The 27988-nt window shown below is 53.6% G+C and overlaps 1 protein-coding gene across 16 annotated transcripts in view; it reads left to right on the forward strand.

Annotated features, from left to right (window-relative positions):
* The window catches only part of MYT1L (myelin transcription factor 1 like), a 397051-nt gene that overhangs the window by 339638 nt on the left and 29425 nt on the right, over positions 1-27988 (forward strand). The window contains exon 20 of one of the 16 annotated variants that reach the window (XM_073217345.1): positions 147-1713. The exons of the other annotated variants lie outside the window; for them this stretch is intronic. Coding sequence (XP_073073446.1) covers positions 147-210 — 64 coding nt within the window. The 3' untranslated portion in view covers positions 211-1713. Of the gene's footprint in view, positions 1-146; positions 1714-27988 lie in introns of those variants that run through there. 16 annotated transcript variants of the gene reach the window in all.

A 27988-nucleotide genomic window follows, 5' to 3' on the forward strand; every position in this document is an offset into this window, starting at 1 on the left:
TGGAAGCAACTTTATGACCAGTGCAGAGAGATCATTCTCAGACCCTGTGGATCCCCAGGGACCCTCCCCTGCACCCCAGTCCCACTGCCCTAGGCCAGGGCGACGCTGGTGTAGGGCTCTGTTTCACACCGTGTCATTTTTTACAGGATCCCTGTCCAAGGCCCTGGTGCCATAGAGCACCTGTTCATGTTCAGTGACCTCCTGAACTAGCCCTTGCGTCTCAAGACCCTTGGATCTCTCTTCATGGCGCATAGACACCTGGAGGCGTCCTCCCACTTGCGGCTTTAAAGTCTGTAGCGCCGTGCACGCAGTGCCTAATGGACACATAGTCTTTAGAGCCTCAGAACGGACAGAATTAGCAAGAACAACTCCACCCACTTTGTTAAGACATCTTTTTTCATGGCCTGGCAGCATATTTCCCTCACGATCAAAACGTGGCTGACTGCACTTGGGACCCGGCCAGCACGTCAGAGCATGGCAGCTTCCCTCTGAGTTCCTTCCTGAGGACACTTTGTGAAAGTCTGGCTCATATCCAGTTCCCACAGGTCAGCTGTATACAAGGACGTACTCTTTGTACCACTTCCAACTGGCTAGGGTCTCAAGACCCCCGGAGGCCAGAGCGGCCTTCCCAGGGGCCTAGTTTCAATGGATTTGCATCCCTTGAATCTGTGCTTAGAAGTTCATGTCGATCTGAAGTTCCAATCAGACAGACTGCTTCTCCGGCTTAGCGCTTTCTTCTCTTTTTCGTTCTGGAAGGTGGTTGGGTGGTCTCACCCTCAGCACCTTCAGAGCGAGGCAGCCTGCCCCTGGCGTCCTCCGCGCAGTCCCGGAGTGGCCCGCCCCCTCTGTCTCACCCCTCCCTGGATGGGAGACCTTAGCTTCCAGAGGGCAGTGGCCTTTCCCTAATCTTGGCTGATCTAAAAGCCACATTCATTTCTAAGCTTGTCTTTGCAAAAAGGTGCCATTAACCCTTTCTGGGAAATCTAAACTTGATTGGTCTTCTGAAATGGTCTGTTTAATTAATGGATCTTCAAAACTAGGGATTTCAATTAAATGTCTGCTGTAAAGAGTCTAAATATCTTAATGACCAATTTTTACTTGATATATCTTTCTAAACTGAGGAAACTATAGGTTATATTCCTCCTTTAATCTTTTAATTGACAACACCCTGCCATCCACTGCTTTTTATCTGAGTCACAAAAGTCTTTAGGTGGCTTTCCTGTGCAGGGAGCACGGATTGATCCCTGTAAGATCTACAACAGCTTGTTCTAGAATAACTCATGCATGTACCCTTTTCAGTAGATTATTCTTTATATATTTGTTAAAGCTTTGGTCGGCTCCTACCACACAGCCTCTTGTCTGATTAAGAGTGAAATTACACTGTCCGTTGTGAGGTGCAGCAACCTCTGCTTCTTCATAAAGTCATGTTAGAAAATAGATCTCGATTACCACAAAAAAATTTTCTATTATTCATCAGCTGAGAAATGGAATTTTCTGGAAATGTTCCTCTTGCCACTTCTAACGCTGAGTCTTGATAGTTGGCCACCAACAGGACATTCTTGATCATGCAAAGAAATGAGTTTCGCCAGACAAACTCTGTGTCTTGGAATCTCAACCCTCCTGCCTTTCCTGAGACACTTTGCTCGTTCTTAGCAACACATCTGGGAGACTCCTTAAAAGAAGTCAGTAATGTGCTGCCTCGTTGTAAACTGAAAATGTATTAAAATATAACGTGTACGTGAACATCACTCATTCTCTGAAACTACTGCTTTGTCTGGTCCCTGGTTCCTCTAGTGTAGAAAACACAGGTCAGTAAGTGGAAGAGAAACTTCCAGGGGGCAGACGAGACCCCACAGCCGGAGCGCCTGTGGCTTGCAGGCCCTTCCAGGAATGCCTGGGGTGGAGCCGGCGCTCCAGACACCGCCTCACCCGTGCAGGGAGGATTCCTGCCGGGGCCATTTACAGAGGCCCCGCCCCAGGCAAAAAAAGGAATGCTGTTGTTCAAATTATAACATTACAGTGGTGTGTGTGTGTGTGTGTGTGTGTGTGTGTGTGTGTGTGTGTGTGCGTGCGTGCGTGCGTGCGTGCGTGTGTGTGTGTGTGTGTGTGTGTGTGTGTGTGTGTGTGTGTGTGAACTCTGCCTAACATAAGCTCTGGTTCTGAAGGGAAGTTTCTTCTCTGAAAATTTTGTTTGCCAGGATTACCTGCAAGAACTTGCAGACCACGCCGTATTGTCGCTACGCCCTCCCACCCCCAGATGCGTGATCAGCCGCAGACTCTGGCAGGATGTAGGTGTTGAGCCATATCAGTAACCAATTTAAGCCAAATCAAAACTGATTTCAATCAGAGGCAGTTAGCTCTAAAACAGGCCCCCAAATTGGCTTCCATTTATATTTCGGTTGGCCAGATTTAGATTCCTGCTTACTATCCACGTCTTTATCCTGTAACCCCACCAGCCGTGTCGCTAGTAACTCCTCGCAGGAAAAGAAAGTGTGAGTCGCTGGTCCATCTTTGCCTCTGCGAGCTTGTGTTCCGTCTTCGGAGGGTGGGAGGGGTTCTGCTTTTTGATTCTCTGCCCTTTAGAAAGTGTTGTGCTTGTTCTGTAGTGATCCGGCGTCTGTCTTAGGTATTTTCATCTTAGATGTAGAGGAATTTTAATCACATACATGACAAACCTTTTTTCAAAACCTGGTTACATTTATTTAAATCAAAGAATTAAAATTTTGAACTTGGACCAAGACCCTACTTTTCTCTAAAGGCTACTGATTTCTAGAATTTGCTAAGGCCTGTTTTTTCAGCTGCAAATGTGATGCAGGCGACAGGGAGATGGTTTTCTGGGCTCTAGTAGCATTTACCCACCTGACAGTTCCTGCTGTTTGATGTGCGGGAAGCACACCCTCCTTTTCTGCACCCCCAGTTCTTACACAATTCCCTCCCTCCTGTGATCTGTTGCCCTCATGCTCACAACAGTGAACCCACAGAACTCTGTGAGGCCCAGCGTCTGGCTTCCCTAGCGGGAAGGGTGCACTGAGCTCTGTGAGTTCAGCTCCTCTAGTGGGAGGTTCTGGCCTCTGCACTGGGGGTGGGGGGCAGGTCTCTCACGTGAGAGAGAACTAGCATGGACGCCTCGTTTGGTTGGAAAGCCATTGATCCTGCACCTGACATGGCTAATGACAGTACCGGGGTGCACGTCCCAAGTCTGGGTGTGAGCGTGGTGGCCGCAGGTGAGAGTCGGGGGCCACTCAGGCAGTCAGACCCAGGCTTGCAGTCTGCTGGGGCCCAGTGAGCACCCCCCAGACTGCTGGGCTGTGGCGAACGCTCGGGAGCCCCCAGGGTGCGGCGGCACCCCTGGTAATGTCATGTGCCCACATAAGCTGGGGATACTTAAAAAGCACCCCTGCACAGATTGGCTCCTTTGAGGGGAGCACGGGAAGTCTTGGGCCCATTCTGCAGATGTGGAAACTGAGGCATGGGCAGTTCAGCAGCTCAGTCAAGACCCCAGGTGACAAGTGGCAGTGACAAAACATGGACCGAGTGCCTTTCCACATGTCATGCTGCCTCTTCAGAATCAGGGACACTTCAGGTGTGCGGTTTTGGGATGGAGAACTAAAGGTTTACTCAAACGACGGCTGCAGCCATGTGAACACTCACACCTGGTTTCCCCTTCTGACGCTCCCAGCCTGAGGTCTCCTGTGTCCCCATAACCCAAACAGGGGGTTACACTGGTGCCCGGGTCCAGCATAGCTAAACATCCCGGTGTTATGTGACCGTCAAGCGTGGGAAACCACTCCCAGCATTTCCCACTGTCACATGAATACAGTTTGTCCTTGCCCTGGAAAAAACCTCGCTCCAGCATTTATAGTGCAACATCTGTAAACAGTTGGAAAAGTTTACACTACAGCATTCCTTAAAATATCCAAAGAAATGCAGCTTGCTGCAGATAGGTTTTTATTTTATCATAATAAGTAGGGCTGATTTCAAATAGGCTCTATACAGGAAATAATAGGTAAGTATAATATGGCAAACCTTCTGAAATAAGGCTTGTAGGTGACTCTGACCTCACACGCGTAGGAATGAGCACAGAAACGCAAAACAAATTAGGTAAGCGCCCGCCCTCGCATCGTGACTCACTGAGCCCCTCCTTAGGGGCGGTAACCAGAAAAGCCTTGCTTTCCTCTGCCCCAGAGAGCAGGTACTGCCCCAGCCAGCAGCTGCGTGCCCACCTTGCTGAACGTCCCCTCCTGGGGAGAACACCGGGAGCCCCCGGCAGGAACCTGGCCTGTGGTTTTCTGCTGTTTCACTCAGACCGCCACTACAAATCCGCCTCCTGCTCCCTTTTTCTAAGAGTTGGCCTTCAACCCAGACTATTAAATGAGAGATCCAGGTACTTGGGTTTTGGGTTATATTTTAATCAAGTTTACCTAACTATACACACACACAAACCAACAAAATCAAAACCAGATGAAAGTTTAATCCACTTAATAAAGGGATCTGTGCTTTACAAAAACATTTATAGAGTTTGCTAGCAATATCTGACACAGTTAGGTGTGTTAGCTTTTCATTTGTTTATGCTCCACCACTTTCCAGGGTTTGATGCAGGTTATGGAAAAAATCAGAGGGAAAAAAATCAGACTTCGGTCATACAGGAAAGCAGAAGGTATAGGATTTAAGCTTAATAATCTAGACACACCATTTTTCTAAACTAAATTATCTATGCCAAACAAAATAAGGAGCATGGTCTCTGAAGGCAGGGGGAACACTGTGCCTCGGTTTCCTTGTCTGTGGAATGGGACAAGTCCTGCCACCAGGTGCTGAGTGGACATTGGGTAATTGTTATCAGTAATAATGGCAACACAAAACTCCGTCACTCTTTTTAAATCTTTGAGTTTTGTGAAAATATTAACCCAAATTCAGAGACAATGTAAAAGTTAATGTTTCCTGGATGAGTTTGTATCTGCTTTTCATGGTGTCCCTGCAAGAAGAACTTTCATTTACTCCAAATCTGTGAGCCTCTAGCTTTGGAGGGTTCCACATCAAACCTTCTAATTAGAAAAAAAAGTGGTAGAGAGAAAGAGGTTGCTGCCGTCACACTTGCTGGGCAGTCTGGAGTTTGTTCTAGAACCTGGGTGGAGTCACGAGACATCCCCAGATGTGTGCGTGCTGTGTGTGTGTTACAGTCGCTGTGCATGCATCTGTTCACACACATGTCCTAGCTGCCCGGCCCAAGGGTGCCCCAGCCCTGCACCCCTCTGTGCTCACACCCCTTGCCCCTCAGAGAGGCAGGGACGGCGTGGAGCTCCCTGAGCTCCTGGGTGGAATCACAAACTACAAGAGGACATTTTCAGGCAAACCAGAAACCACACTGTTTCATTCATTCATTTATTTACTTTCAGACTCTATAATGGGTTCCCAGAGAGAGACCCCATCCCTCCCTCAGGGAGCTCCTGGTCAGTGTTCTAAGGCAGAAAAGGGGAAGGTTCAGCCCCAGAGTCCTTGGCCGCCCAGGAGCAGAGGGGACAGAGCTAAGGGGCTGGGTTCAGGGAAAGGATAGTGTCAGCAGGCAGTATGGGCCCATTCTGGAAGGATGGACGGAGCCGGCCTCAGCGTGGGCGACCAGGACATCCCTGAGGTGCAGCGCAGGCCCCGGGGTGGTGTACAGAGCAAGCACGTGTCAGGGCCAACTTGCAGGCCTGTGGCCAGAGCCTGGGCAGGAGGCTGGGAGAGGGCGTCCTCACAGGGACATGTTGCGGTGGGAAGCGGCTGCCCAGGGCCAGGGCTGGGCGTGCAGGGGCCTGGGAGGTGTAATGTGCTCTCTGCCGGCATCGGCCAAGGCCAGGCTGGAGTCCCAGATGGCAGTCCCTCCTGCGGCGCCCTGGACGGCCCTTGCTCACCGCAGGCAGGGCAACCGTCAGCTAGACATGCACCAGCCGGGGGCCCATGTCACCCAGCGGCTCAGCACAGGGGCTCTGATGGGAATGTGGTTTCAGGAATGGGACGCGGCGTGGCCTACCTGGGCCTCCTCCCAGCAAAATGAAGGGTTGGTGACACGGACTCAGAGACCGCGTGAAAATCTGGTCTTGCTCATGGAAAACAAGGTGTCTAAGTGGTTCCTTGATATTTATCATCGATTGTCATCAAAACTATATGAAACGAGACGAATGTAGGAACGATTCCCTGGTCCTCGATCAGCTAAGTCACAGAATAAAGTCTCCTTTGAAAGCCGTAGGCCTGGGCCCTCTGTGGTTCCTGTGGGCAAGGAGCACAGGGCCAGCTCACCCCACTCTGGAGAGCCACACACTCCCGATCAAGGAGAGGCAGATTCGCTTGGCGTCCACGTTTCATTTTACCTCCCGCCTGCCATTCCTGCTGTCTTCCTGGCCACCTTGGTTTGTCACCTTAACAGCTCACCCACTTAGCCCCTTATAAAGTGGGTGGCCCTGACAGTGGTGTGCTTGGACTCAGAGACGAGACCCCACAGCCCCTCCCGGGGCTTAGCGGGCAGTGTCGGCCCTAATCAAGACTGGCTTTGAGATCGTTATGGCTCCTATCGTGACAAACTTGGGGAATATTTTAAACCAAGAACAAGACCGCGAGGAAGATTTTCCTTATGAAACGTTTCTCAGCATTATTTCGCCAGTTTGAAATGATGAGACATTTAGTGGAGACGTCAGGAAGTACCGAATGATACTGCTTGTTTCTAAACAAATGTAAAAAATCACTCATCATCTAATCAGAGGTAAAATAATACATCCTATACAAACTATTTAAAAACTACTCTTGGCATACTTTAATTTCTTTAAATTCTGTATTTGTTCATTTTCTTTATAAAACATACATCATATCTGATGCATGTGAACAAAAGGAAAAATCATTTCCCTTAAAATTTTAAGTATTTCAGTTCTAAAGGTATTTTGAATATATATGTACATATGTTACCAATGTATGCACATGCATCTATGTGTAGACATGTATTTCGTGACTGCGGTTTCCGTTGTCAGGCTAGGATTCAAGGCCAGAGCGTGTTTTCTTTCACTGAACAGGGTACTTGTCTTTGAGTCACCTTCACCGGTAGCATCTAGTTTAAATCTGGTCTCTCCTGATTTTGGGAATCTGGTCCCATTTTCATCTCATTCCATGCTCCACTGGGATGACTCAGAGAAAGGCCCTCCATACCGTCTCCTGGGACCTCCGCCCCAGTGCCAGCCCCCAGACACTGAGTGGGATGAGGCCCTCCCTGCTGTTGGACATGGCTGGGAAGGACAGGGATACACTGGACTTCAGTTGTGAATCTGAGGTTTTATTCCAGTAAACGCTTCTTTAGTGTATGGTTCCCTGGAGCAAAATGAATGCAATTGGAACTAAAGTAGATGTTCCCTATGGGAAATTATGGACAAGGATTTTGGAGGCATCTTTCCCCAGCATTTCAGAAGACAGAGCTCTTCTCCTTGGGTTTCTATCTTGATTGCAAAGGCTGACTTTGAGGTGCAGAAGGGCTGCCAGCAGGCAGGGGAGGCCAGGGGGCAGCAGGCCTGTGAGCAGCAGCCCTCCCTAATGACACACTCATTCCGAACCCTGACGTGTGGTCTTCGGGGCTGACAAGTCAGGGAGACCCCATCCCGTCTATTCTGTTCTTGTGTAGCATGTTTACAGCCAGAACCATGTCCCTGCACAAGGCCCCCGTTTGGTCGCAGCCTCGGCATTCTGAGGTGCTCGCTAGTTTTCTCTAACCACAGTTAAAGTGGACGCACCCTGTCTACCCTCAAGGAGAACTTGAGAGTATCCTAATACTATAAAGAGATGAGAAATCCCCCTTACTTGATTTATTTTTAAGAAGAATATCTCTCAGAGCAAGTAGCTTCTAGGATCGATGAGCTTCTCCAGGACTGGCCACCACTGCTGTCTGGGGGGTGTACATGGCCATGCTCTGGACCAGCACCCACAGCTTGGCGGCCACGGGCCACTGTGCCTACTGAGTGCTTCCAGGCCACCATGGCTGAAGAAGTAGATTTTTAGTTGCACCCATCATCTCAGCTCAAATGTAAAACTCACAGGGAGCAGGTGCAAGTCCGCAGTGGGCAGCGGGCCACCCCACACAGAGCACTGGCTTCATCTGCACTGGTCTGCTCACACCTCTTACCACCTTCCAGGAAGCTTCCAGCAGCATTTTACTCCTATGGCTGCAGAGTTCATGTTTCTCTAGCATCTGGGTCCTCAACATTTTCCTTCTATTATTAAGTCATCAGATAGGTTAATCCTTTTCTATATACTGTCTTTTTTCAACTTAGTGCTGTTTGTAGACAGATTAAAACTAAGTATGATATGAATTCCCCTGTGTAAGTGTTTTCAGAATAGAACACCTGCATGATACCTGGAAACCGCACTGTTTGGACCATGAGGGCTGCATTCAGATCAGTGAGTGGAGAGGCTCAGGATGTTATTTTTTAAATATATTCAGCTTTATGACTTTCAAACTTGTACAGAAATTCAAATTCAGTTAAGCAGGTGTCGTCACAGAGAGACCCCTGGCTTATGATTGCACATAGATTATGAAGACTTGAGACTTTTATGCTGTTAGGAGCCTGTCTTCCATTAGTATCTTTAATATTTCTCTTTCAAGCTTGCTTATGCATCGGTCAGCCTACCCATAGAGAAAAGCCTCTGTACGGGGTGAAATTCAGCACCTCCCTTGTCCCAGCCACCGTTAGCGCCTCATCCTGAAGGTGCTGTTATTATGCGCACTTCACATCCTAGGATTCGAGCAGGTGACTTGTTTCAGCTAATCTCCAATCTCAGGACACTTGCTGTCATGCTCACGGACATGTGGTGCTCCTGTGACACCCTGTGCCTGTGGTGTGGCCCCCCTGCTCATGTCCAGCTCAGATGTTTGAACAGCTGCTCTCATTTCCTCAGTGCCTGCTCTCCACTTTGTCCCCCTGTGGCCAAGTACTGATGGCACTTTATAATGTACTTCATCCTTTTAATATAAAAATACATATGACTTATAAATGCATCCACTTCGGGCACATGTGTATCCTCTTATCTAAGAGTGCGGGAATGTGCTCTTAAGATAAAGAAGTTTTTAAATGGCTTTTGGAAATAAAACTAAAATAAGCCCCAAAAATTGAGAAAGTAGGGAAAGGAAAAAGTATTTATAACCTCATCTCTCTAATAAATCACTACCTATGATCTTGAAGCCTGCTTTCTCCTATCATGTATATTATATAATCTTATTTTAATAGCTGCATAGTATATCTGGGGTGGGGGAATATTTCTGCAGCTTCCGTTTTAACAATAGCAACAACGACCCCCAGCACCAGGGAGCCAGGGGGCTGATGTGTGCACCGCCCCCAGGACCCCCTCGTCTGTTGGGCGGGGAAGGCCAGGCTCCCGGCAGAGTTAAGATCAGGTGGGCTACAGGTGGTAACATGCTTTGTAAAGTGTATGCAGTTTATTTTATGGAATGCACAGCTCTGTTACATCAACAGTAGGCAGAGGGCCTCTGTGGCCCTGTGTGATCGGCATGTGGGTCCTGGCGCAGGGGGCCCCTCGCTGCTCTTGTCCCCGCACTCGGCAAGCAGACCAGGTCTCTCCAACACCTGGGGAGGCAGCAGGAGCACTTGGAGGGAGGTCAAGGAGGCCAGAAGAGGAGCAGCCGGGGAAGGTTCTAGAACGTGAAGCAGAGCAGCAGGAGTCAAACCCCAGAAGGGCCGGCAGGGCCAGGCAGGAATTCCAGCATAGGAGGGGATGAGACCTGACACAGTTTCACAGAATGCCCGGTCACCGCATGGACAGCTTGAGGGGTGGCGAGTCACAGGAGGGCCACTGGGGAGGCCTGGGGGCAGTCGTGTTGGTGAGAATGTGACCATGCAGGTCAGCAGCCAGCATCGCTGCAGGACACAGTGGAGGCTGCATGGGAGGGCGCGGGGACCCCAAAGGCACCCAGCTGCCAGTTCCTGAAGGGCACGGGTTCTGGGGAGAGGCTCCAGCACACCACCTGGACGTGTAGTTGATGTTCCCGTCAGGTCAGCCTGTGGGGTGTCACAGGTTGTACACGGGAGCTGAGGAGGCCTGCACAAGTGTGGAGTTGGACCACGGGGCTGGGGTCCCTGTGGCCACTGCCTACATTCGGGGATGAGCATTTGGGGACCAGCTAACTCAGGTGGAGCATGTACAGACAGGCACGGGACGGTGCCCACCCCGCTGGGACCAGCCCACTGCTCAGCCTGGGGCCCACCAGCTCTAAGGCTCGTGGGAGGCCCAGGAGAAGCCGACAGCATTCTGGAAATGAGAACTCTTATAAACCCCGGAGGGGCAGCCACACGTGTCTTCCCTCTGGAAGTCCGCTGACCCCGGAGGCAGCACGCCACCTCCACACCATGAGGAAGTGCACGTAAGGATGGCGGAGCCTAAAGCCCATCGTCACTGGTGGCAGCCAGCCCCCAAGTTCCCACAGCGTGGCCTCTGGCAGAGCCACATCTCCAGAGTCAAGACGTGCACCCGAGACGCCTCTAGGGTGCTTCTCTTCCACATGCCCCCCACAGGGCAGGAGAGCCACCCAGTGGGCGTTTCACCAGCACACCTGCACACCGGGTGCCCCGGAGCAGCAGGGCCCTCCCCGGGCCAGCCAGGTGCAGCCCAGGTGACACATTGGTAGAGGGCTGAGGCCGAGTTCAGACGGGTGTCTCTCAGTGCACTGCTGCTGGCGACAGCCTGAACGTCAGACCACGCCTGCTTGGACTCACTGCCGCGAGGACCTGCAACCAGATTCACGCCCAGTTGCTGCCAACACTACTGTGGGGTGTGGGGCTGGAGGGACTCTGGGAGCTGTGCCTTTTCGTGGGAGAAATGCTTTGATTTTGCCTCTATCAGAAGGACACGCCACCCTCATAAGACTTGCAGACTTTCACCTTGAGACCTAAGAGCACTCAAAAGAGATCCTTAAATCCAGGTTTCCCAATTCTTAAAATAACTGTTCAAAATATGCCTATTTCCTCCCCCAGCCCCTTGCAGTGCAGGCACATTCCCTTGAGAACACCTTCCTTGACCCTCTCTTGATCAAGTTGAACATGCAGGCTGGGGCACAACTGTAGGGGTGGTCAGCCTCCGCCTGGGTTTCCGGATCCAGTGTAAGGAGTCCCACGCGCGGTCCATGGAGCAGGCTTCGTTTTATGGATCGGGGGCCTGTCCTGCCGTGGTGATAAGGCCGTCCGTGGACTAGAACCAAGGCTCCTTGGGGACACGGCCGAGTCTTCAGCCCCCATGGGGCACCCCACACGTTGCTGGGAATCCCAGACATTGAGTGACTGAGTCAGTGCATGAGTCAGACACAGCCGAGTGAGGAGGCCATGCGCCTGATGGGGGGCCTGTGAGGGAGATCGGTGGGTCAGCAGGCAGGCCAGCAAGGTGACCGCGGGCGGACAGGGTCACCCGGTGAAGTGAGGCCATCTGGAAGGTTTAAGCGAGTTTGGAGAGACTGTTGCTCAGGTAGAAACGAGGCACTATGGGGCTGAGCCTTCCGGCATCACCTGAGCGCAGGGAGAGAGTGGGCCTCCGCCGTCTGCTGCATTCCACACGGAGTCTATCCCAGAAGGCACGGCTGAAAACGGGCAGCACGCGTGGAACAGCATGGCTCCAGCCAGGCTGCGACCCTCGACCAGGGCCACCTGACCCCGAGTGACTGACAGAGGAAGGACACACCTCCTTGGCTGCACACAGAAAGCGGGTCATTGCCCAGAAAGCTCAGCTGCCCCTCCGCCTTCCCCAAGCCCGGGCCCAGGCTGCCCTTGCAGCACGGAGCAGCCACACAGTTCCAGCAGACGGAGGGGCCTGGCCTCTGTGGCCACAGGTCAGCAGAGCTTGAAAATCATAACCAATCTGAGCACAATTATCGAAAGATGAAGAAGCGCCTTTCCACCCCTTCAGGCCTCGTAGTCCTCACCAAGCAGGGAGCCGCCCGCCCACGCCAGACAGTTGATCACCAGAAGGGATGACTTGAACCTTTCCACTTACATCTGATGCTCCACATTAACACCCACTTCAGGAAGGGAATGAATTTGCCGGTTTGAGGACCCGGGCTGTGTCCTGCTGTCGGCACCCCTCGCACCTGGGCGGCCCCTCCTCTCCGGCAGCCGCCGGCTCCCTGGCTCTGCTCCCTTCTGGCTTCACAGCTCTGGCCACTTCCTCCTGGAGCACCTTCCTGCTCCCACGCCCTCTACCCACCCTGCCTGCCCAAGACATTCACTGCAGCAAGGATATTAGGTGGCTGCGAGCTTCTCTGTCAGTTGGTACTCAGGCCCAATAGCTGTGCACGCACCTCCTCCAACCTAGCACCTCCTGGGGAATATGCATCTGCTTGTAGGGTGTTCTGCCTTCGCTCGTTTTCTCTAAGCACGTAGGGTGTTCAGCTTCCTTCTTGCTGGCTTGTCTCGCATGTGGGGGGTCGGAACCTGCTGGAAGGGGGCTCAGTGCGTCTGACAGGCTCTCTGACAGCACCCAGGCTGGTGCTGAGGTGCAGGAGGTATTCAGCCCTCAGTGGGTTAACCAAGCCCGTGTGAGGGGAGACCCGCTCTGCTTCAGCCACACCCCACCGGCAGAGCCCCCCTGCTCTGGCTTGAAGTCCTGGCTGCTCCCCAAGGCATGTATGCCTGTTCTTCCCTTTCCTGTCATGACAAGAACTCTTGCCATTGAAAATGCCTGTTTCTGCCTTTTAATTCCCTAGGGATATCAGATGGAGCACGTTTTTAGGCTAAGCAGAAATAATTTCCATTTAATGTATCATTGTAAGTATTTGGAATCTGTTACTTGTTTTCTCTAGCAAATTATTTTAAAAATCTAGTCAGGCTATTTCGATTGCATTAAGGAAGTCTCCGCAAAGACGTAGCTGCATTTACTATGTCTGGGACCCCACAAGTGCGACGTAAGGAGGCAGGAAGCATCGAGAGCTGAGCCTCTGGGCCATGCAGGTGGCGTCGTCCCGTCTTCTGGGTCGGGCACACAGAGCAGCCCTCAGCCGTGCGCACCACCAAGCAGGCTCCCTGGCTCCAGACCCTGGCTCGGCCAGCCCAGCAGGTGGTCTTCAGCAGGTGCTAACTTCCCCAGATCCCACTGGCAGAACAGAGCAAGGGTGGTGCCATGTGACGGTCCATTGTGAGTAGCACAGTGCCCAGGAGAGTACCTGTGCCCAGAACAAGGGACAGAAGCATTTGGTAAGGGAAGAGTGAGGTCTGAGCCTAGACCGAGGGGCAAAGACCCGCCCACAGGGCCCGGTGGGCTGGCCTGCGGAGGTGCAGTAGAGGTGGGCTGATTGAATTGATGAGAGGAGGTCTGGGGAGAATGGCAAAGAGAATCAGCCCCTCAAGTCTGACCCACTTCCAGTGAATGCAGGCAATCGATCTTATATTTGAAACTCCTACAACCAAGATCAAAATATTTCAAAGATAAAAGGATTCCATTTTCCTAATATGTCTTCTTCTCTCCCTTGTCTAATATGGTGCAGAGTTAAAATACTTGTATCAGACTTGCAAATCAGGCTTAAAATAATCAAATAAAAGTGCCCGTCAGCCCATCAAATTCACGTTAGGCTTAATCCCATTTATTCATTTCACCCGTCTCCCCACTTTCCGAATTCTAAACCCTCTTCCTGACTGGCATATTGTGATCGCCCTGTTCGCTTTCATTTCGTTATTTTTCAAACCGCCCTGAATTCTTGCTCCTGCTCTTGCCTTTTTTGGGTGGCGTCTCTTCCAAAGTGAGGGCATGATAGGGACGGGGCACCTTTTATTCTGCTCAGAACGGCGCTGCCATGCACGGAGAAACCCTCTCTCATCCTTCCTCCGCTCACCGAGCGCGTCAGGCCAGCCCCGGCCCCTCAGGCAGCCTGTCCTCCACGGGCTCCCGGCTGCAGACCCGTCACACCCAGGCGGCTGTACCAAGGTCACCCTGACTGGCTGTCAGTCATGATGCGCAAGGTGGGACGCTGCACTGTGTCCACAAGCACTGTCTCTCGTGCAAAGCCCTTCTGCTCTTCCTGGCTCCGCGCCTCAGGCACGACGCACCTGTCGGCTCCGGGGGGGCCGTGGTGCTCACCCTACCTCGGTAATGGGGCTCCGGGCCTCTCGGGAAGGCCTCGCTCACATCCTGGCCCTCCTGGCCCTCACAGCACTCTGCTGCCACTCTTGAGGCATTTTCTCTGTGTCAGGCTCTGAGCTGCTAGCAGGAGGCAGACCCGGCTGAGCCGGGCAGCTGCAGGGGTGCCAGGCCAGGCCCTCCGGGGTCAGAGAGCCTTCTCTTGGGTCCCGTGTTCTCTCTAGCCTCTCGGCCTTCAGCAAGTCAGTGAAACGTCTGAATTTCAGCGTTCCTCTCCGGAAGGAGTGACAGCAGCACCTCCCCCACCTCCCAGGGCTTCTCAGCCTTGAGAGAGAGCGCTGTCTAGCGCTCTGTCCAGGCTGGCGGGTGCACCACACAGGGTGTGCATGCTGCGCAGAGCCCAGCCGAGAAGGGGTGCTCGGGACCCCAGACCCACAGGCTGGGAAATGGGGCGGGGAGGCCGAAGGACTTCCAGAGTCATAGAGCGACTCAGCAGCTGACCAGGTCCAGATGCTCCCGTCGGCCTGGCCTGTCCCCTCCGTGGCCCTCATGCAGACACACCATGGTGACACCCATATCTCCAGCCACCTCAGTGGTCAGCCACGTATGGGTTTAAGGACAATATAGGAGGATCCATTTTGACACAGGTCATTTGATGCTCAGTCCATCAAAATAAGAATGTTTTCCAGAGGCTTCACTGCAAGACCTGGTAACAGTGCCCAGGAGCACAGGGCCGCAGTAGCAGCCAGCAGCCCATCTCGTACTCGTGATTTCTCAGATCCCTATGGAATATCCATTTCTGGCCCCCTTTCCTATCCTTTCATGGGGTCTTAGAGATGCATTCAAATCGCTGAATGTGTCCCTTTCACCAGTGGACAGCTATTGCAGAGGGCGGGCTGAAGGGGCAGCACGGCCCCCGGAGAAGAAGTGGTGGCTTCAAAGCGGGAAACTGGCTTGAGGGCCTGGTGTCCACAGCTGGGCACTACTCCAACACGACAACCATGCGCCAAGAAGCCCAGCATCCAAGAATGAGTATCGCTCTTCGGTTAGTATTTCTAAGCTGCTTTTCACAAAGACAAGATTTCAACCCAGTCTTCTGTAAGTAGAGGACAAACAGACATTGGTGAGCATCTCTAGTGTGCGGAGGCTCTGACAAGTCCCACCTCTTTGGAATCCCTCTTACGGAATCCCACCCGGATGGATGCTTCTGGCTCACGGTGGGCATGACCTGCTGGTCTTGGCTGGCCTATGAGGCAATGCGGGCACCTTCATTTACCACTGAAGTGTGGGCTCTGGTCCAGAGACACATGGAGAGACTGAAGGGGTGGTAGGAGACCCTGGGGCAGCCCAGCCCGGAGCCTGGCAGAGCGGCCATGCTCCCACGAGACCCCTGTCCCCAAGGGGCCCCCTGAGGGCAGCATGTCATGACTCAGAGCCTGCGTAGAACCTGGTGGAGGGAGCTGCCTGGCGGGAAGGGCCAGTCCCCAAGGAAAGCCCACCAGCGGCTGGATCGGTCCATTCCCATTGCAAGAAGTGACAAAGAGTGAGGCCATGAGCTGCTTCACTGCACCCCCTGGCAGAGTATGCCCTCATCTCTGGACCAGGAAATAACAGCAGTGAACTGACGTCAATGGAGAAATTCTCATCATCTGGACTCGGTCCTTCTATGAACCACTGCGCAGCTGACATAACCAAGTGGGAGGCACTGGCGCCTCCGTGACTGACATCTCGTCTGGGAAGAGGCGAGGATGATTCATCAGCCCTGCCAACCACCAGCTGTGCAAAAGATGCAGTTTATCGTCGACGCACTTTCAGGGGCTCATTAGGTCAATAGTTGACGTAAGAAGTGAAAATCCTGGCCATGTGGGAGGGCAAACCAGGCTCCAGACTCATGCAAACTGACCTACACCTGGTTTGGCCACACATTAGCTGGGCGGCTGGGACTCGTTATTTGGCTTTTCTGAACCTTGAACTTACCGCCTCTAATGCTAGGGGAAGGATGGCCACCTTCGCAGTCTCAGGACTCTAACTTGGAGGGCTCAGCAGCAGGAGCCCGGTGCCCACACCACGGTCCTCACATCGCAGAGCAGACGCTCTCCCTTATGGCTGGGAGTGGACGTGGGACACAGACCTGCGTCTCCACCCCACACGCACACACACACCAGCTCGCGGAATGAGCTGCACTATCACAGCCAGCGGGCCGGGGGCTGGCACGCAGAGCCCCAGAGCATGGCTCCCAGCACTGGGCCCTCTCCCACAGGCTGCGCCTCCCTGGACCTGTTTTTGGGATGACACGGGCAGGGCGGTCCTGTAACAGGTCCACGCACAAAACCACATGGGTGCGTACCATGTCTTTGGAGCATGAAGAGGAAAGGTTGCAGCTCACAAAGCTGACCAGTGTTCAGGACACAAAAAGGCCAACTGGTTTTTGAGTTGGTGTGGCTCAGACTCTTACAGGCAGACCTCAGTGGACCAGGTGCGAGGCAGCCCCTAGGCTCCTGAGGCTCCGAGAACCTCAATGTGTGAAGGAGGCTCTGAGGGCTGCAGTGTGTCTGCACACGGCTCCTGGCTCTGCCTGAATGCTGTCACCTGGGGGAGGAGCAGCGTGGCTGAGCCGTGCCCTCCCCGCACTCCCCAGGACTGGGTCTGCCCACCTCGGGCCGTGCTCCCCCTCAGCTCCGGCCGCTCAGAACCAGGCTTTTACACTTCTGTGCATTATGGAACCCGCTGCATGGTGACTGAGGGAGGAGGTTGCCATGGCAACTCGCTCCCCATCCTGCACCCCCTCCCAGCCACAGGCCAGCCGCAGGGCATCAGGGGATGCAGAGCACCCTCCCTGCCCGGGTCAGCCACAGGGGCCCTGCCTTCCGGGCCAAAGGCTGCCGCCCAGACCACCTCCCCACGCAGCTGCTCTTGAGACATGAAAATTAAACCTCAACGCAAGCCCGAGTGCTCTGAGGTGTTTCCCCATCACAAAGGCCTCGTGCCTTTCCTTCTTTATCTTTGTCATTCCTTCCTTTTTCTGGAAAAGCACTCCTATTCTTCCTTTATAGCTTCCATAACAAAAATTATTTTTAAGTGTAATCCTTTCTCTAAGAAACACCTCTTTGGGGTTATGCAAGTGAGGCTTTCTTTGAGTAGACTCTGGAACAGCCATGTTTTTAAGTGATTTCAAGCTCAGGTGAGAAGCCCTTTCCTTTCATGAAGATGCTGTCAGTGCCTACAGCCCCCACCCCGCGTCGCATGCAGAGATTTCCCTACCCCATTGTCAGAGCCGGACACTTCATGGTGAAAAGAAGGGCCTGAAACGATGCACCTCACTGGCGAGCGCATCCCAGCAGGACAGCCCGGCGCCACTGCCTGGGAATCAGCAGGAATGTGCCAGGGCGGCGGGTGACCTCAGACCCGATCTCCAGGTGCCACGCTCACAGCCTGGCCTCCACCATTCACCGACTGCTCCGCCTGGTCTCCTGGCAGCGCTGCACTGGGCGGCTGGCCATGCCCCCAGGGACAAGCACTCTGTCCTAGCTGGTGGTTAGGCCTGGAGAACCTGACGCGTTAGACCAAACCTCCAAGGGTGGGGGAACAGCAGAACAGAACTCAGGCCCGGAGGCTCTTGTGAGCCAGGCGTAGGCCTCCCAGGGCTGCTGCAGAGCCCCCTTCCCACCAGCACCAGGCCCCCTCCGCGGGACTGTCTGCCCGCCTGCCTGAAGTCTGGTGAGCGCCGTCTGCCATGCCTCCCTCTCGGCCAGTGATGTGCCCATGGGCCAGGCACAATCTCCCGGCTTCTGCTCGGTATTCACTGTGAGCCATGGCTCCCTGGCCCAGGGCTTCAGGCGCCCGTGTCACCCCAGACGCGTCTGCTGGGTGCCCTCCTGCAGCACCCACGAAGCTCCCAGTCTGAGGGCACCTTGTCCATGAACATGCCCACTCCCGCACCCCACACTCCTCCTGGATGCTTACCACAGCCTGCCCTTCCCACAGACATCTCCTTTCTGGCTTCTCGGGCGGCACCAGGCACCACGCTCCTATAAGCGCCTGCCCCAGGCGGCTCCAGCCGCTGCCCTTGGGCCCGGGCATCTCTGTGCCTGTTTCTCCTGTGAGGTGGGGCAGAATCCAGCTCCCGGGATGCGATGGAGAGCATGAGCAATCGGAACTTCCGCGGCTGGACTCACGGCCCAGGGCACAGCTGGTGCTCCCTCCGGCTGCCTCATGCAGGGTGGCGTTCAGACCTGCACCCGTTCTCGTCCACCGTCCTGCAGAGCTCGGCACTCTGGCCGCCCCAGGGACGTTCCCTGGGCTCCATGAAGGCACCCGCTCCCCCCCACTGAGAGGAGGGTCAGCAGCCATGGGAAGGGCGGAGCCCCGGAACCTAGTCCGCCTGCAAGAGGAAAGAGCTGGGATGGTACTGCTGCAGGGCTGCACGCCTGACCCTTAAGGCACATGGGTGCTGGGGGGCATCTGTGCCCTATTTTGGGGATCGAGGCTGAGGTCACAGGCAGGGCTCTGGTCCAGCCCAGGGTGCTTCCTGTCGGATGGGGAGGAGGGCTTGTGGGTGCGGAGCCTCGGCTGCACCTGCTCAAGCAGGAGTCCCAGTGCCCCAGCCCCCCACACAAAGGCACCCTAACGAGTGCTCACATGCCTCCCCAACACGGGCTCACACCTGCCAGGGACCCACTCCGTTTCTGTGACTCCTGGAACCTTGTCTGCTAACCAGGAAACCTAAAGACACCTCAGCAACTCATGAAGCACCTACCGAGGCCCTGGCTGCACAGAAGATACTTCCTACCAACCACCCCTGCCTCCATCTGTGCCAGCAGACAGGAGCCACAGGCAGGCCAGCGTGGGCACTGGCTGCCACACTGCCCAGGCCCAGCTCCAGAGGCTACATTTCCATGAGCTGGGGACACAGAGATGGAAGAAATACCACATTCCAAGTGTCAAGCTGGGGGCAGAAAGGGATGGTGTTGGGGTTTCAGGGAGGGCTGCTGGCCAGGCCTGTGGGGTCTGGAGGCTGGAGGGGCAGCAGGGGGAGGCCAAGGCACAGGGCGTGTTTGAGGGAGGACACTCCTTGGTGGTGAGAACCCGACTGGAGGAAGCAGAGGGTGGAGAAGGCACACGCGAGTCTGTGACCCCGAGGTGGGGCTTTCCTGAAGGCCTGCAGCCAGTCCTGTGGGGAGCCCTGCCCTCCACCCCCTGGGGAAAGGCCCTCCCAGGAGCACTCACCCGGAGCCCCCTGGAGGGGCATCTCTGTTCCCCAGAGAGGCGGGCACTTGCTGTCCCCGGGGCCACCCCAAGCCTTGGCCCTCAGCCAGGAGGCTCTTAGGGCGGCCACAAGTGGGCCCCAGCCAAGCCTGTCCTGCGATCCCCATGCTCCTGGGGTCAGCCGGCTGGTTCTGGACCCCGCCACACCTGTGCTCTCCTCGGCCTGCAGCACGTGCCCTGGGCGGACCCGCGTGGATGCTGGGAGTGAGGCGTCTTCTCTGGGAAAGGACTGTTTCCTGGCATCTCCTCTCCTCTAGGCTGAAACCCAAGTGCTTCGTTCATCTTTCTCAAGTGACGTGGTTCATCCGTTTGCCCGCGGCCACCCTTGCAATATAGCTGGAATGTGCCCAGAGCCTGGGTGCAGGGAGGTGCTCCAGGCAGGGGCTCGTCTGTTGTGCGAGTCCGAGGGTCTCTTCCTACCAGAGAAAGTTAATCAAACGACCACATGTGTCCCTGGCACCCACGTCCCGGCAACCCCGTCTGGCGCCCACAGCTCTTTGCAGCACTTCCCGCCACCCGGCCGGTGCAGCCACCCTCTGTCTCCTGAGCACCTTCCTTTCTTCATTCCCTCTGTTGCTCCTCAGCTTCTCTTTGAAAGAAGTCCACATGGAGAGGCCCATGTAGACCGAGCTGTGTCCTCTGCTCGTGATCTCCACGGCCCCAGGAAAGGGGGGTTGCCAGCAGGGCACCCCGCCCCATCCTAGGCTCTCCCGCCACCTTCATGCCAGCCTTCCCGCACAAAGCGGTGCGCCTTGGGCCGGAGCTGTCACTGCTTCTCTTTCAGAGGCCAGGGAGGTCGGCGCCCTAGGGCAGGCTCCCTCGTTAGCAGGTGCCCCCCGCAGACACATCCGGACATCCACGGCATGTAGAGGTGGCCCGTGTCTGTGCCAGCCTCCGGGCTCCAGGCCAGGTCACCCAGTCAGTGTGAGCATCGCCCTGGGTGCAGGCTCCACACGCTGAGGCTCTTCTGTCGGGCGGCTGTGGTCCCAGGCCCTCTCCCCACCCTGCTCAGCTGCCCCCTGACTCTTCCCGGGACATCCGGCTGAGTCTTCCCCAGTGGAGCAGAGACCCAGCCCGTGGGCAGCACATGCAAACCCGTGGGTACCTATGCAGATTTCCCCCCCATCAGGGGGGTGCTCCCATCAGTCCCCTCGTAATCGGGGGAAGTCGTGGCAGTCAGTGTGGTGTGACGTCGGGAGCCCCGTGGCTGCACCCTGATGCAGAGCCCTTCCTGCCCCCTGCCGCCTCCTTCACTGCCCCCACCTCACCGCCGTGAACACAGACTGTGAACAGGAACAGGTGGGTTTCCGGACTCCTGGGAGATGGGCCCCCCGGCAGAGTCCAGGGCAGGAAACACTGATGACCAGGGACACTTTAAAGGGTCTGGTGGGACCAGCCCGTGCCAGGCGAGAAGGGGGTGGGCTCTGTCGGGACCTCGGCTGCTGCTCCTTGTGAGACTGGGAGTCTTCAGAACTAAGAGTCTCTGAAATCATTTGTAATTTTGATAAGAAGAACATGAGGTAAAACCAGGGGAAAAGGCAGATTCCATGGGACGAGGGAGAAGGTGCTGGAACTGCATTTTTTAAAAGAGTGACTGACGGAGGAGAACACCCTCTGCAAGATACTTGATAGACAAGAGGGCGGTGATAAGCAGGGGGACGTGATGACAGGGGGTCCGTGACGGTGAGCACTCAGGGGTGCCGTGGGCAAGGCGGGCCCAGAGGATGACCAGAGGCCCCGGGCACGGGGAGTCAGGACGCCAGGGCCGCGGGCCTGCACAGGGAGCCCGGAGTCTTGTCATTTGTCTTGATTGGAATTAAAAACACTTTCTCCTTAAGAAAAAAAGCAGGTTCAAAAAATAAAAGATCCCCCAGTGTGACACATGTAGAAGAAGGAAATCAAAGGAACATTACAATAGGGGTAAGATTTCAGCCCAACAGGCGTCCCTCCTCCTGTCCTGGGACACCTGCCTCCCGACGCTCACCAAGGGCGATGAGCTTGGGATACTGGGCTGCCTTCAGATCAAACAAACCTTCTTTGTTGACTGAAAGGTCAAACTGTCCACAGCAGAGAAGTGGAAGCGGTGTCACACTGTCACTGGCTTTCCACCTCCGAGTCACCAGCCATGTGGACTCCGAGGCCCCAGCAGGAAGCCTGCCCTGGCCTGGCAGGGATGCAGGCCTCGGCATCCTGACCTGAGCAGCGGTACAGGGCCTGCCCCGGGCGCCCCTGTCCCTGCCCCGGGTATGAGGTGTGGGGTGTTGCCTGTGCACGTGTGCCTGCGACATGGAGGGTGGGGTGGATGGCCTGGGTTCACAGTGCTATCAGGCCAGCCTACCACCCTACTTGATGGCCTCCAACAAGGTCAGCACCCCACGCATCACCCCAGTGGTGTCCCCAGTGCCGCCTCACTGTGAGCAGGGGCGCGTGGGGGAGGTCAGGGGTACCGGGCTCCCTGTACATCCCGGCCCTGGCCCACGGCCAGCACGGACCCCACCAGGGCACACGGGCAGGTCCCAGTGGCCTGCCCTAATGCACGTGCACATGGCCCTGGCTGCCTCACGCTCGAGTTGACCAGCCCCAGGTGAGTACGGCCTCTTGCCCCAGCCCCACACCCGGCCCATGGCCCTGCATGCTCAGTGTGCAGCCCCCACCGCCCCGGTGTAGGCGATCCCATGAGGACAGGTCTGCGGGGGTGTCTGCTGCCTTGTGCCGGCCACACTGGTCACCTTCTGTGTGTTTTTCTTTGCATGCGTCCTTCGAGTCCAACCCCACTCGTGGCTCTGGCCACCCGGTGTCTTGCTTAGCCACCACTGCTGCTGGACGTGCATGTGCTCCGGCAGCAGTCCCCACGGACCGCCGCTAAGTGAGTGGGACGCCGGGATGTGCTAGGTACGTGCGGCCGCAGCGGACAGCAGCATTTTCCTAGACAGGCCTGGGCAACAGTTCAATGGGGTGACAAGGGCCCGGGTTGGGCTCCCACCTGGCATCCAGGCTGCATGATCCACACAGGGCCATGTGGGTTCTGATTTGTAGGCTGCATGTTTGAAAGAATCTAAGACTTGCATGCAGCATGAACAGTGGACAGATGTGTGGTCCCCAGGTGCTCCCCAAATGGCCAAGCCTGCTAGTCGAGGGACTGAGGGAGGGCAGGAGCAGGCCAGGCTTCACCCATCTGCTTGGGGCAGCACCTCAGAGCCCTCACTGTCCAGTACTGACAGTGGAAGCCAGGCCAGCACACACCCCCCAAAGACACCTGGACACCTGAGTTGGGGGAAGGACAGGTGGTCACTGGGCCTCCAGGCACCGGGAAGCTCATCCACCCACCCAGTCCCTGGCCATCAGCTCCAGAGAGCCAGGGCTTTGACATCTGTCTGCCTGGTCATATGGCCACTTCTGTAGAAACCTGAGACCTAAGCTAGTCTGAAATATTACCTTATCTGAATCCTCAAAATGAAAGGTTTTTTTTAATCACATTAAGAGTACTTTTAAAATTCTGTTCCATTTATTTGTTTGGTTTTGAGTGTGATTTAAAAAGAAAAGTGCTTGGACCCAGAGAAAAGGGTGTCTTTTGTTTACACGTGATGCACATCGGAAGGTCAGTCCTTCCACTAGTGTTGACGGGCTGACTTGGCCTTTTGGGAGGTGTGGGTCTTCACACTCTGGGGTATCCTGCACACCATGTGTGAAACCTCTGTCCTCTCTCAAGGAGACAAGAGAACGGGAAGGGCTCCCGGGGGTGCTGGAGGCAAAAGTGGGAGGCAAATCCCCAAAGGCCCCCCCCCTCCAAGAACTGTTCCCTTGGGGGTGGGCGCTTGGGGGCTCAGCACAGGGAGGCTGCCTGGCTAGCGCCCCGGCAGGCGGGCACGGAGGCACGGGCAACACAGCTCCACCCAAGCTGCACCCGTCCAGGGCTCAATGCCTGGACCACGCAGCTGAGGCTGGGCTGTTTCTGCAACTGGCGGGAGGCAGGCAGGGCTTCCCCCCTGAGCTCCCCTGACGGGCCGAAAACTCAAAATACCCACACTTAGTGGGATTTTTAAAATGAAAAAAATTATTGAATGTCTTATAAACTGAGAAGCGATTTGCGAGGTTTGTGTTTCCTTGAGTTTCAGGTAATGTATGTAAGGAACTGGACAGTAGTGATGTATATTGTCATGTGATCTGTTTCTCCCTGTTTGGGGAGAATATTGCAGGGATATAGTGGAAGAATCCATATGTATTATCTTTCCACCTAAAAAATCTTCATTTTGCACTCCTCGGCATTTCTTGTTTTCCATTTATATGACAAAAAATCTAAATGAACATATTTTTAGAGCTATATGTACTCAGGCAAAAAAACGTATTTTGAATTGAACATTTTATATAAATGGGGAAAGGCTTTTATATATGTGGCCTGAATCATCCCAGCTTGCAAATACAGTTTGCTACTCTAGACAAGGCCTAATTTTACATTTTCATGATTTCTTTTAAAATTGAGGGCCATAAGAAAAAAAATACTTTTTTTTCATATTTCGTGTTTTATTGGTTAAGTCCTTTGATAGAGTTGCCATGGAAAAGAGGAAGAAAAGAGACATGTAAAGAGCTTCCCATGAAACTTTTCAAAGAACTCAGAGTGCAACAGGCTGACATTACATACGCTTATTCCGCAGGGTCTGTAGGCAGGCCTCTGCTCCGGCCACGGCGCTCAGAATCAGGTCGTGCTGGCACGGCCCGCGGGTGCTGAGGTCAGCCGCTCGGACAAGTCAAGCCGGCTTGGCTGTATTTCAGCCTTTATAAGACTTCCAAAAATAAGCAGCTGACCTGTCAAGATGAGAGGTCATGAGCCTCTTCCAAACACATTTCTGCTGAGTTGATTGGGGGTGAAGGGCTGCTCAGGTCCCAGCAGCTGTGCCAGGCTCGGGCAGAGATCAGGGCTCATGGGTGGGTAGTGCTCCCAGAGAACATGGCCTCTTGTGGGCAGTGCCAGGCCATTCCCCAGATAGACGCAGACCCAAACTGACTCTGGGTGTTCGCACTGCACCCACAGGGGACATCGGCAGCACCCTACGGTCCCTAAGAACTATGTCCATGAAGGTCAAGCCTGTCTGGGACTCAGGCATTTGCTGTCGTATCCATAGCGGGGTTGATGCACTGTGGGCTCCCCACACGTGGAAAATGCCTTCAATGTGCACGCTCACAACTAGAGGGCATCCCTAGCAAAACAGAGAGGCACGTTTTAAATGTCTGTCTTAAACAAACTATTTATCAAGCCCTCATCTTTGTTTTCCAAGGAGGGGGGTTATAGAACATAGAGGAGGCACTTTGAAGACTTTCTTGTGAATAATTAAATCACAGTCCTAGTTCAGTCCGTAGTTTACCAATTTCTACTTTCTTAGCCTGTTTTGTGCTGTGGTTTTGTAAGTGGGAGGAAGCCACACAGTGGTGGGTGACCTGCTCAAGGACAGACCAGAGGCAGACAGGAGATGCACGTTTGTGGTGTGTGCCACTGCAAAAGCCAGTGATTTTCATGGCTGCATATTTTAAGGTATGGACATTAAAGGTCTTTTTTGCTGTTAGTGGTGATATCTTCTATCAGAATCTGTTTTATATCTTGAATCTGCAGAAGCAACAGAAACCTAGGTTTTCCCTACTTGAGAAGGGCTCGTTCCAGGAAGTCAGAAATCCCAAAAGTTTGTGAGCGGTCCTGATTTTTTTTTTTTTAGATTCTTCCTGGATTCGGTGATATGTAAACACTTTTTAAAACGTTTCATGATTTTTCCATCGCCATTCTTAGGTGCCTATACCAGACCGATTTTTCCAGCCAGATAATACCATGTAGTCTGCAAAATTGTTTTCTCTGGACATTACTTAAGCCCCAAGGTAAATACAAGACCGTAGATCTGGCACAGGCATCACGGACGTTTTGTCTTGAATGTATCCTTGTCGAGTAGAGATTCTGGGACTATTTTATTCACCACTGGCTTTGCCAGACTATCGTTACCATCAGCACCTTGCAGTGGGAGAGGAGACATATACGCTGAAGTGTTTTATTTGACACAACGTCACATCCCTCGCCACAGGAGCTTAAAATAGACCTGGTGCCTTTGCCGGCCTCCAGGAAAGACGCTGTCAAGTTGTGGTGTCTTCCCTGGGCTGCCGCCCTTCAGTGCTGGGAACCTGGGAGGCCTTACAGGGAGTTTCCATGGAAACCCAGTCCCTCTCTTCCGCCATTTCAAACCCCACGCTGTGTGGCACGTGCTGCTTCCTGATTCTGTCCACGGGGGATTTCAGTGATCCCCTCGGGCCTCCCTGCGTGGGGAAGATGCCCTGTTCCGTGACAGATGCCGATCACGGTTTTGTGCCTGGACCTGATGCCTCCCCATTACCCGGGGCTCCACCTGAGAAGCAAAGACCCCTTTTGTCAGGGGAAGCACAACTTCCACGTTCACTGACTTGAGAAAATTGTAGTTTTGAATGTGGAGGTTCTTAAAGCTAGGAAATTTGTATGCAAATGTGAGAGTTTAAAAAAGCCTTAAGTCTCAAGCAGTAACATAAAAAGAATCCCTACAGCTGACAGAAGAAAGAATAGCTGAGAAACCACCCTGGGCTGCCTTAGGTGATCCCAGAGCACCACCTACAGACGAGGAAGCCGGATTACCACCCCTCGGAAACCGGGAGCCAGCTATGTGGGGGTCTGACGGTGGAAGGCAGTGGGTGCCCTCCAGACACCCAAGCCCCAGTGGGGGCGCTGGGAGCCCAGAGGCTGAGCATGTTCCGCATAAGCCGGGTGGGGTCGGCCCAGAGCAGGCCCTCTGCGGCCTCCCCCGACTTGATCCTCTTCACAGACCGGCAGCGGGCAGCACCCAGGGGGCAAGTATGAACCTTGGCAGGTTTAAGGATTTCCCCACATCCATGCAGCCAGCAAGTGGCAGGCCTGGGATTCAACCCCACTCGCCAGACTTGAAACCCTGAATATAAAAACAGACCTCTTAAGAAAGCAAAGCCTCCTGGGGATGCTTTTTCTTTTTCTTTCCCAACACAATAAAAGCTCTGAAAATGAGCCAAATCAGTATCCTGTTTGTTCATTTTCATGGTGATAAAGGACATTTTAAATACCTCTTTTTTAATCAGACCATGCATCTGTAAATGGCTTAAACACACAATAACTACTCCAAAAATCTTTATCTTTTTTTATACTTAGTAAAACCTGATTTTCATTTGCATTTTGGGGGAACAATGCCTCACTTTAAATTTGAACAGAGTATGTCAGCCTTCTCCTGCCCCCACCAAAAAAAGGCATATGAAAAAATTTCTGTTCACATTAAAATGAATTGACTTTAAATAAATTTGCACTAAGTGCTTAAATTAGGAAGACTTTAAGAATTTCTTTTTCCTTTTGAGCAATAAAGCAAAGCTAAGTGTGTATTATTGGCTGGTAGGAAACATTTCTGTTTCTTGATACATTTTCTAAACAGAAACGTGCATGAAGATCAGCTGCTCTTGGAATGATTTTTATAGCTTTCAAATTTTCCTCCCTCTGTGAGTATTGCAGGCTTGGGGTCTATCCACATGAGGTGCCATTTGGGGTATCAGCGAGCGAAGTTCCATCATCAAAGTGATTATTTAGAAAATAATTACTGAGCAACTGACAGAATAGCTTTGTGATTAAAATGGAAATGCACATAAACAGCTGTGACTTCCACCAAAATCAGGTCGACAACCTGATCTGGGGTCGTTCTTGACACGTGCATCCTGCTTAAAACGCCTCATTGTTCTGCCCGCAGCTCGCATCCTGAAGGGCTGACCCCTCTTCCACACACTGGCCGCCTCTTCACTCCTTCACACGGGGTCTCACCTTTAATGGGACCCAGCAAGTATCAATTTCTGTACCCTGAGATCTAGAATTAGGTGCCCTTCCTTAGGACTCAACGAGAATTAGACAATTTCTAGATACCAAACCTCTTTCACACATCCAAGTGTCAATCTATGTCATCCCTACACAAGAATAGTGCAGCTTCTTGCCCATGCTCTGCCTCTGGGCACCCGCCTCTGACCCTGAGGAGGTCTATCCGTCAGCCAGGCCTTTGCTGGCCTGGTCTCAACACCCAATATCCAGGGTGACCTTCTGAATGGAAAGTGAGTGGACATCTCTCAGAAGCAGCATCCACTTACCAAGTACTTGGGATTTGGGATTGTCCTTGCCAGGAGTCCAGTCCCTGCGCTCACTGAGCAGGGATGGGGGCACCAGCTGTGCTGAGCATGTCACACAAGGTGTAGGGTATTATAGCTGTGAAGTCACTTTATCCTCATTGCTTTTCAAGAGTTACAAATTTAGTGGAAAGGAAGAATTTATTCTTAAATTCTTGTCCTTAAATCTTACATTCCTAGTGGGCACAATACAGCAGAAATAGCTCACAGTGAACACATCTATGGGTGTTACCTGGTCACTCTTGAGATGGTACATGTAAGAAGTGACACAGAGGCCACTGTCATAAAACTAGGCACCATCCCTCCCATCAGCACGAGGGCACTGCGGGCCAGGGTTGGCTCAGCAGAGGGTGAGAGGTCCTGTAAACTAAGTATCTCAGCTGTCGGCCTGGCTGAGGGAGAGACGTCCATGCTCTCCTCAAGTCTGAGGTACATCAAACCTCCCAAG

Source organism: Manis javanica, chromosome 1, assembly GCF_040802235.1.
Source record: "Manis javanica isolate MJ-LG chromosome 1, MJ_LKY, whole genome shotgun sequence".
NCBI lineage: Eukaryota > Metazoa > Chordata > Mammalia > Pholidota > Manidae > Manis > Manis javanica.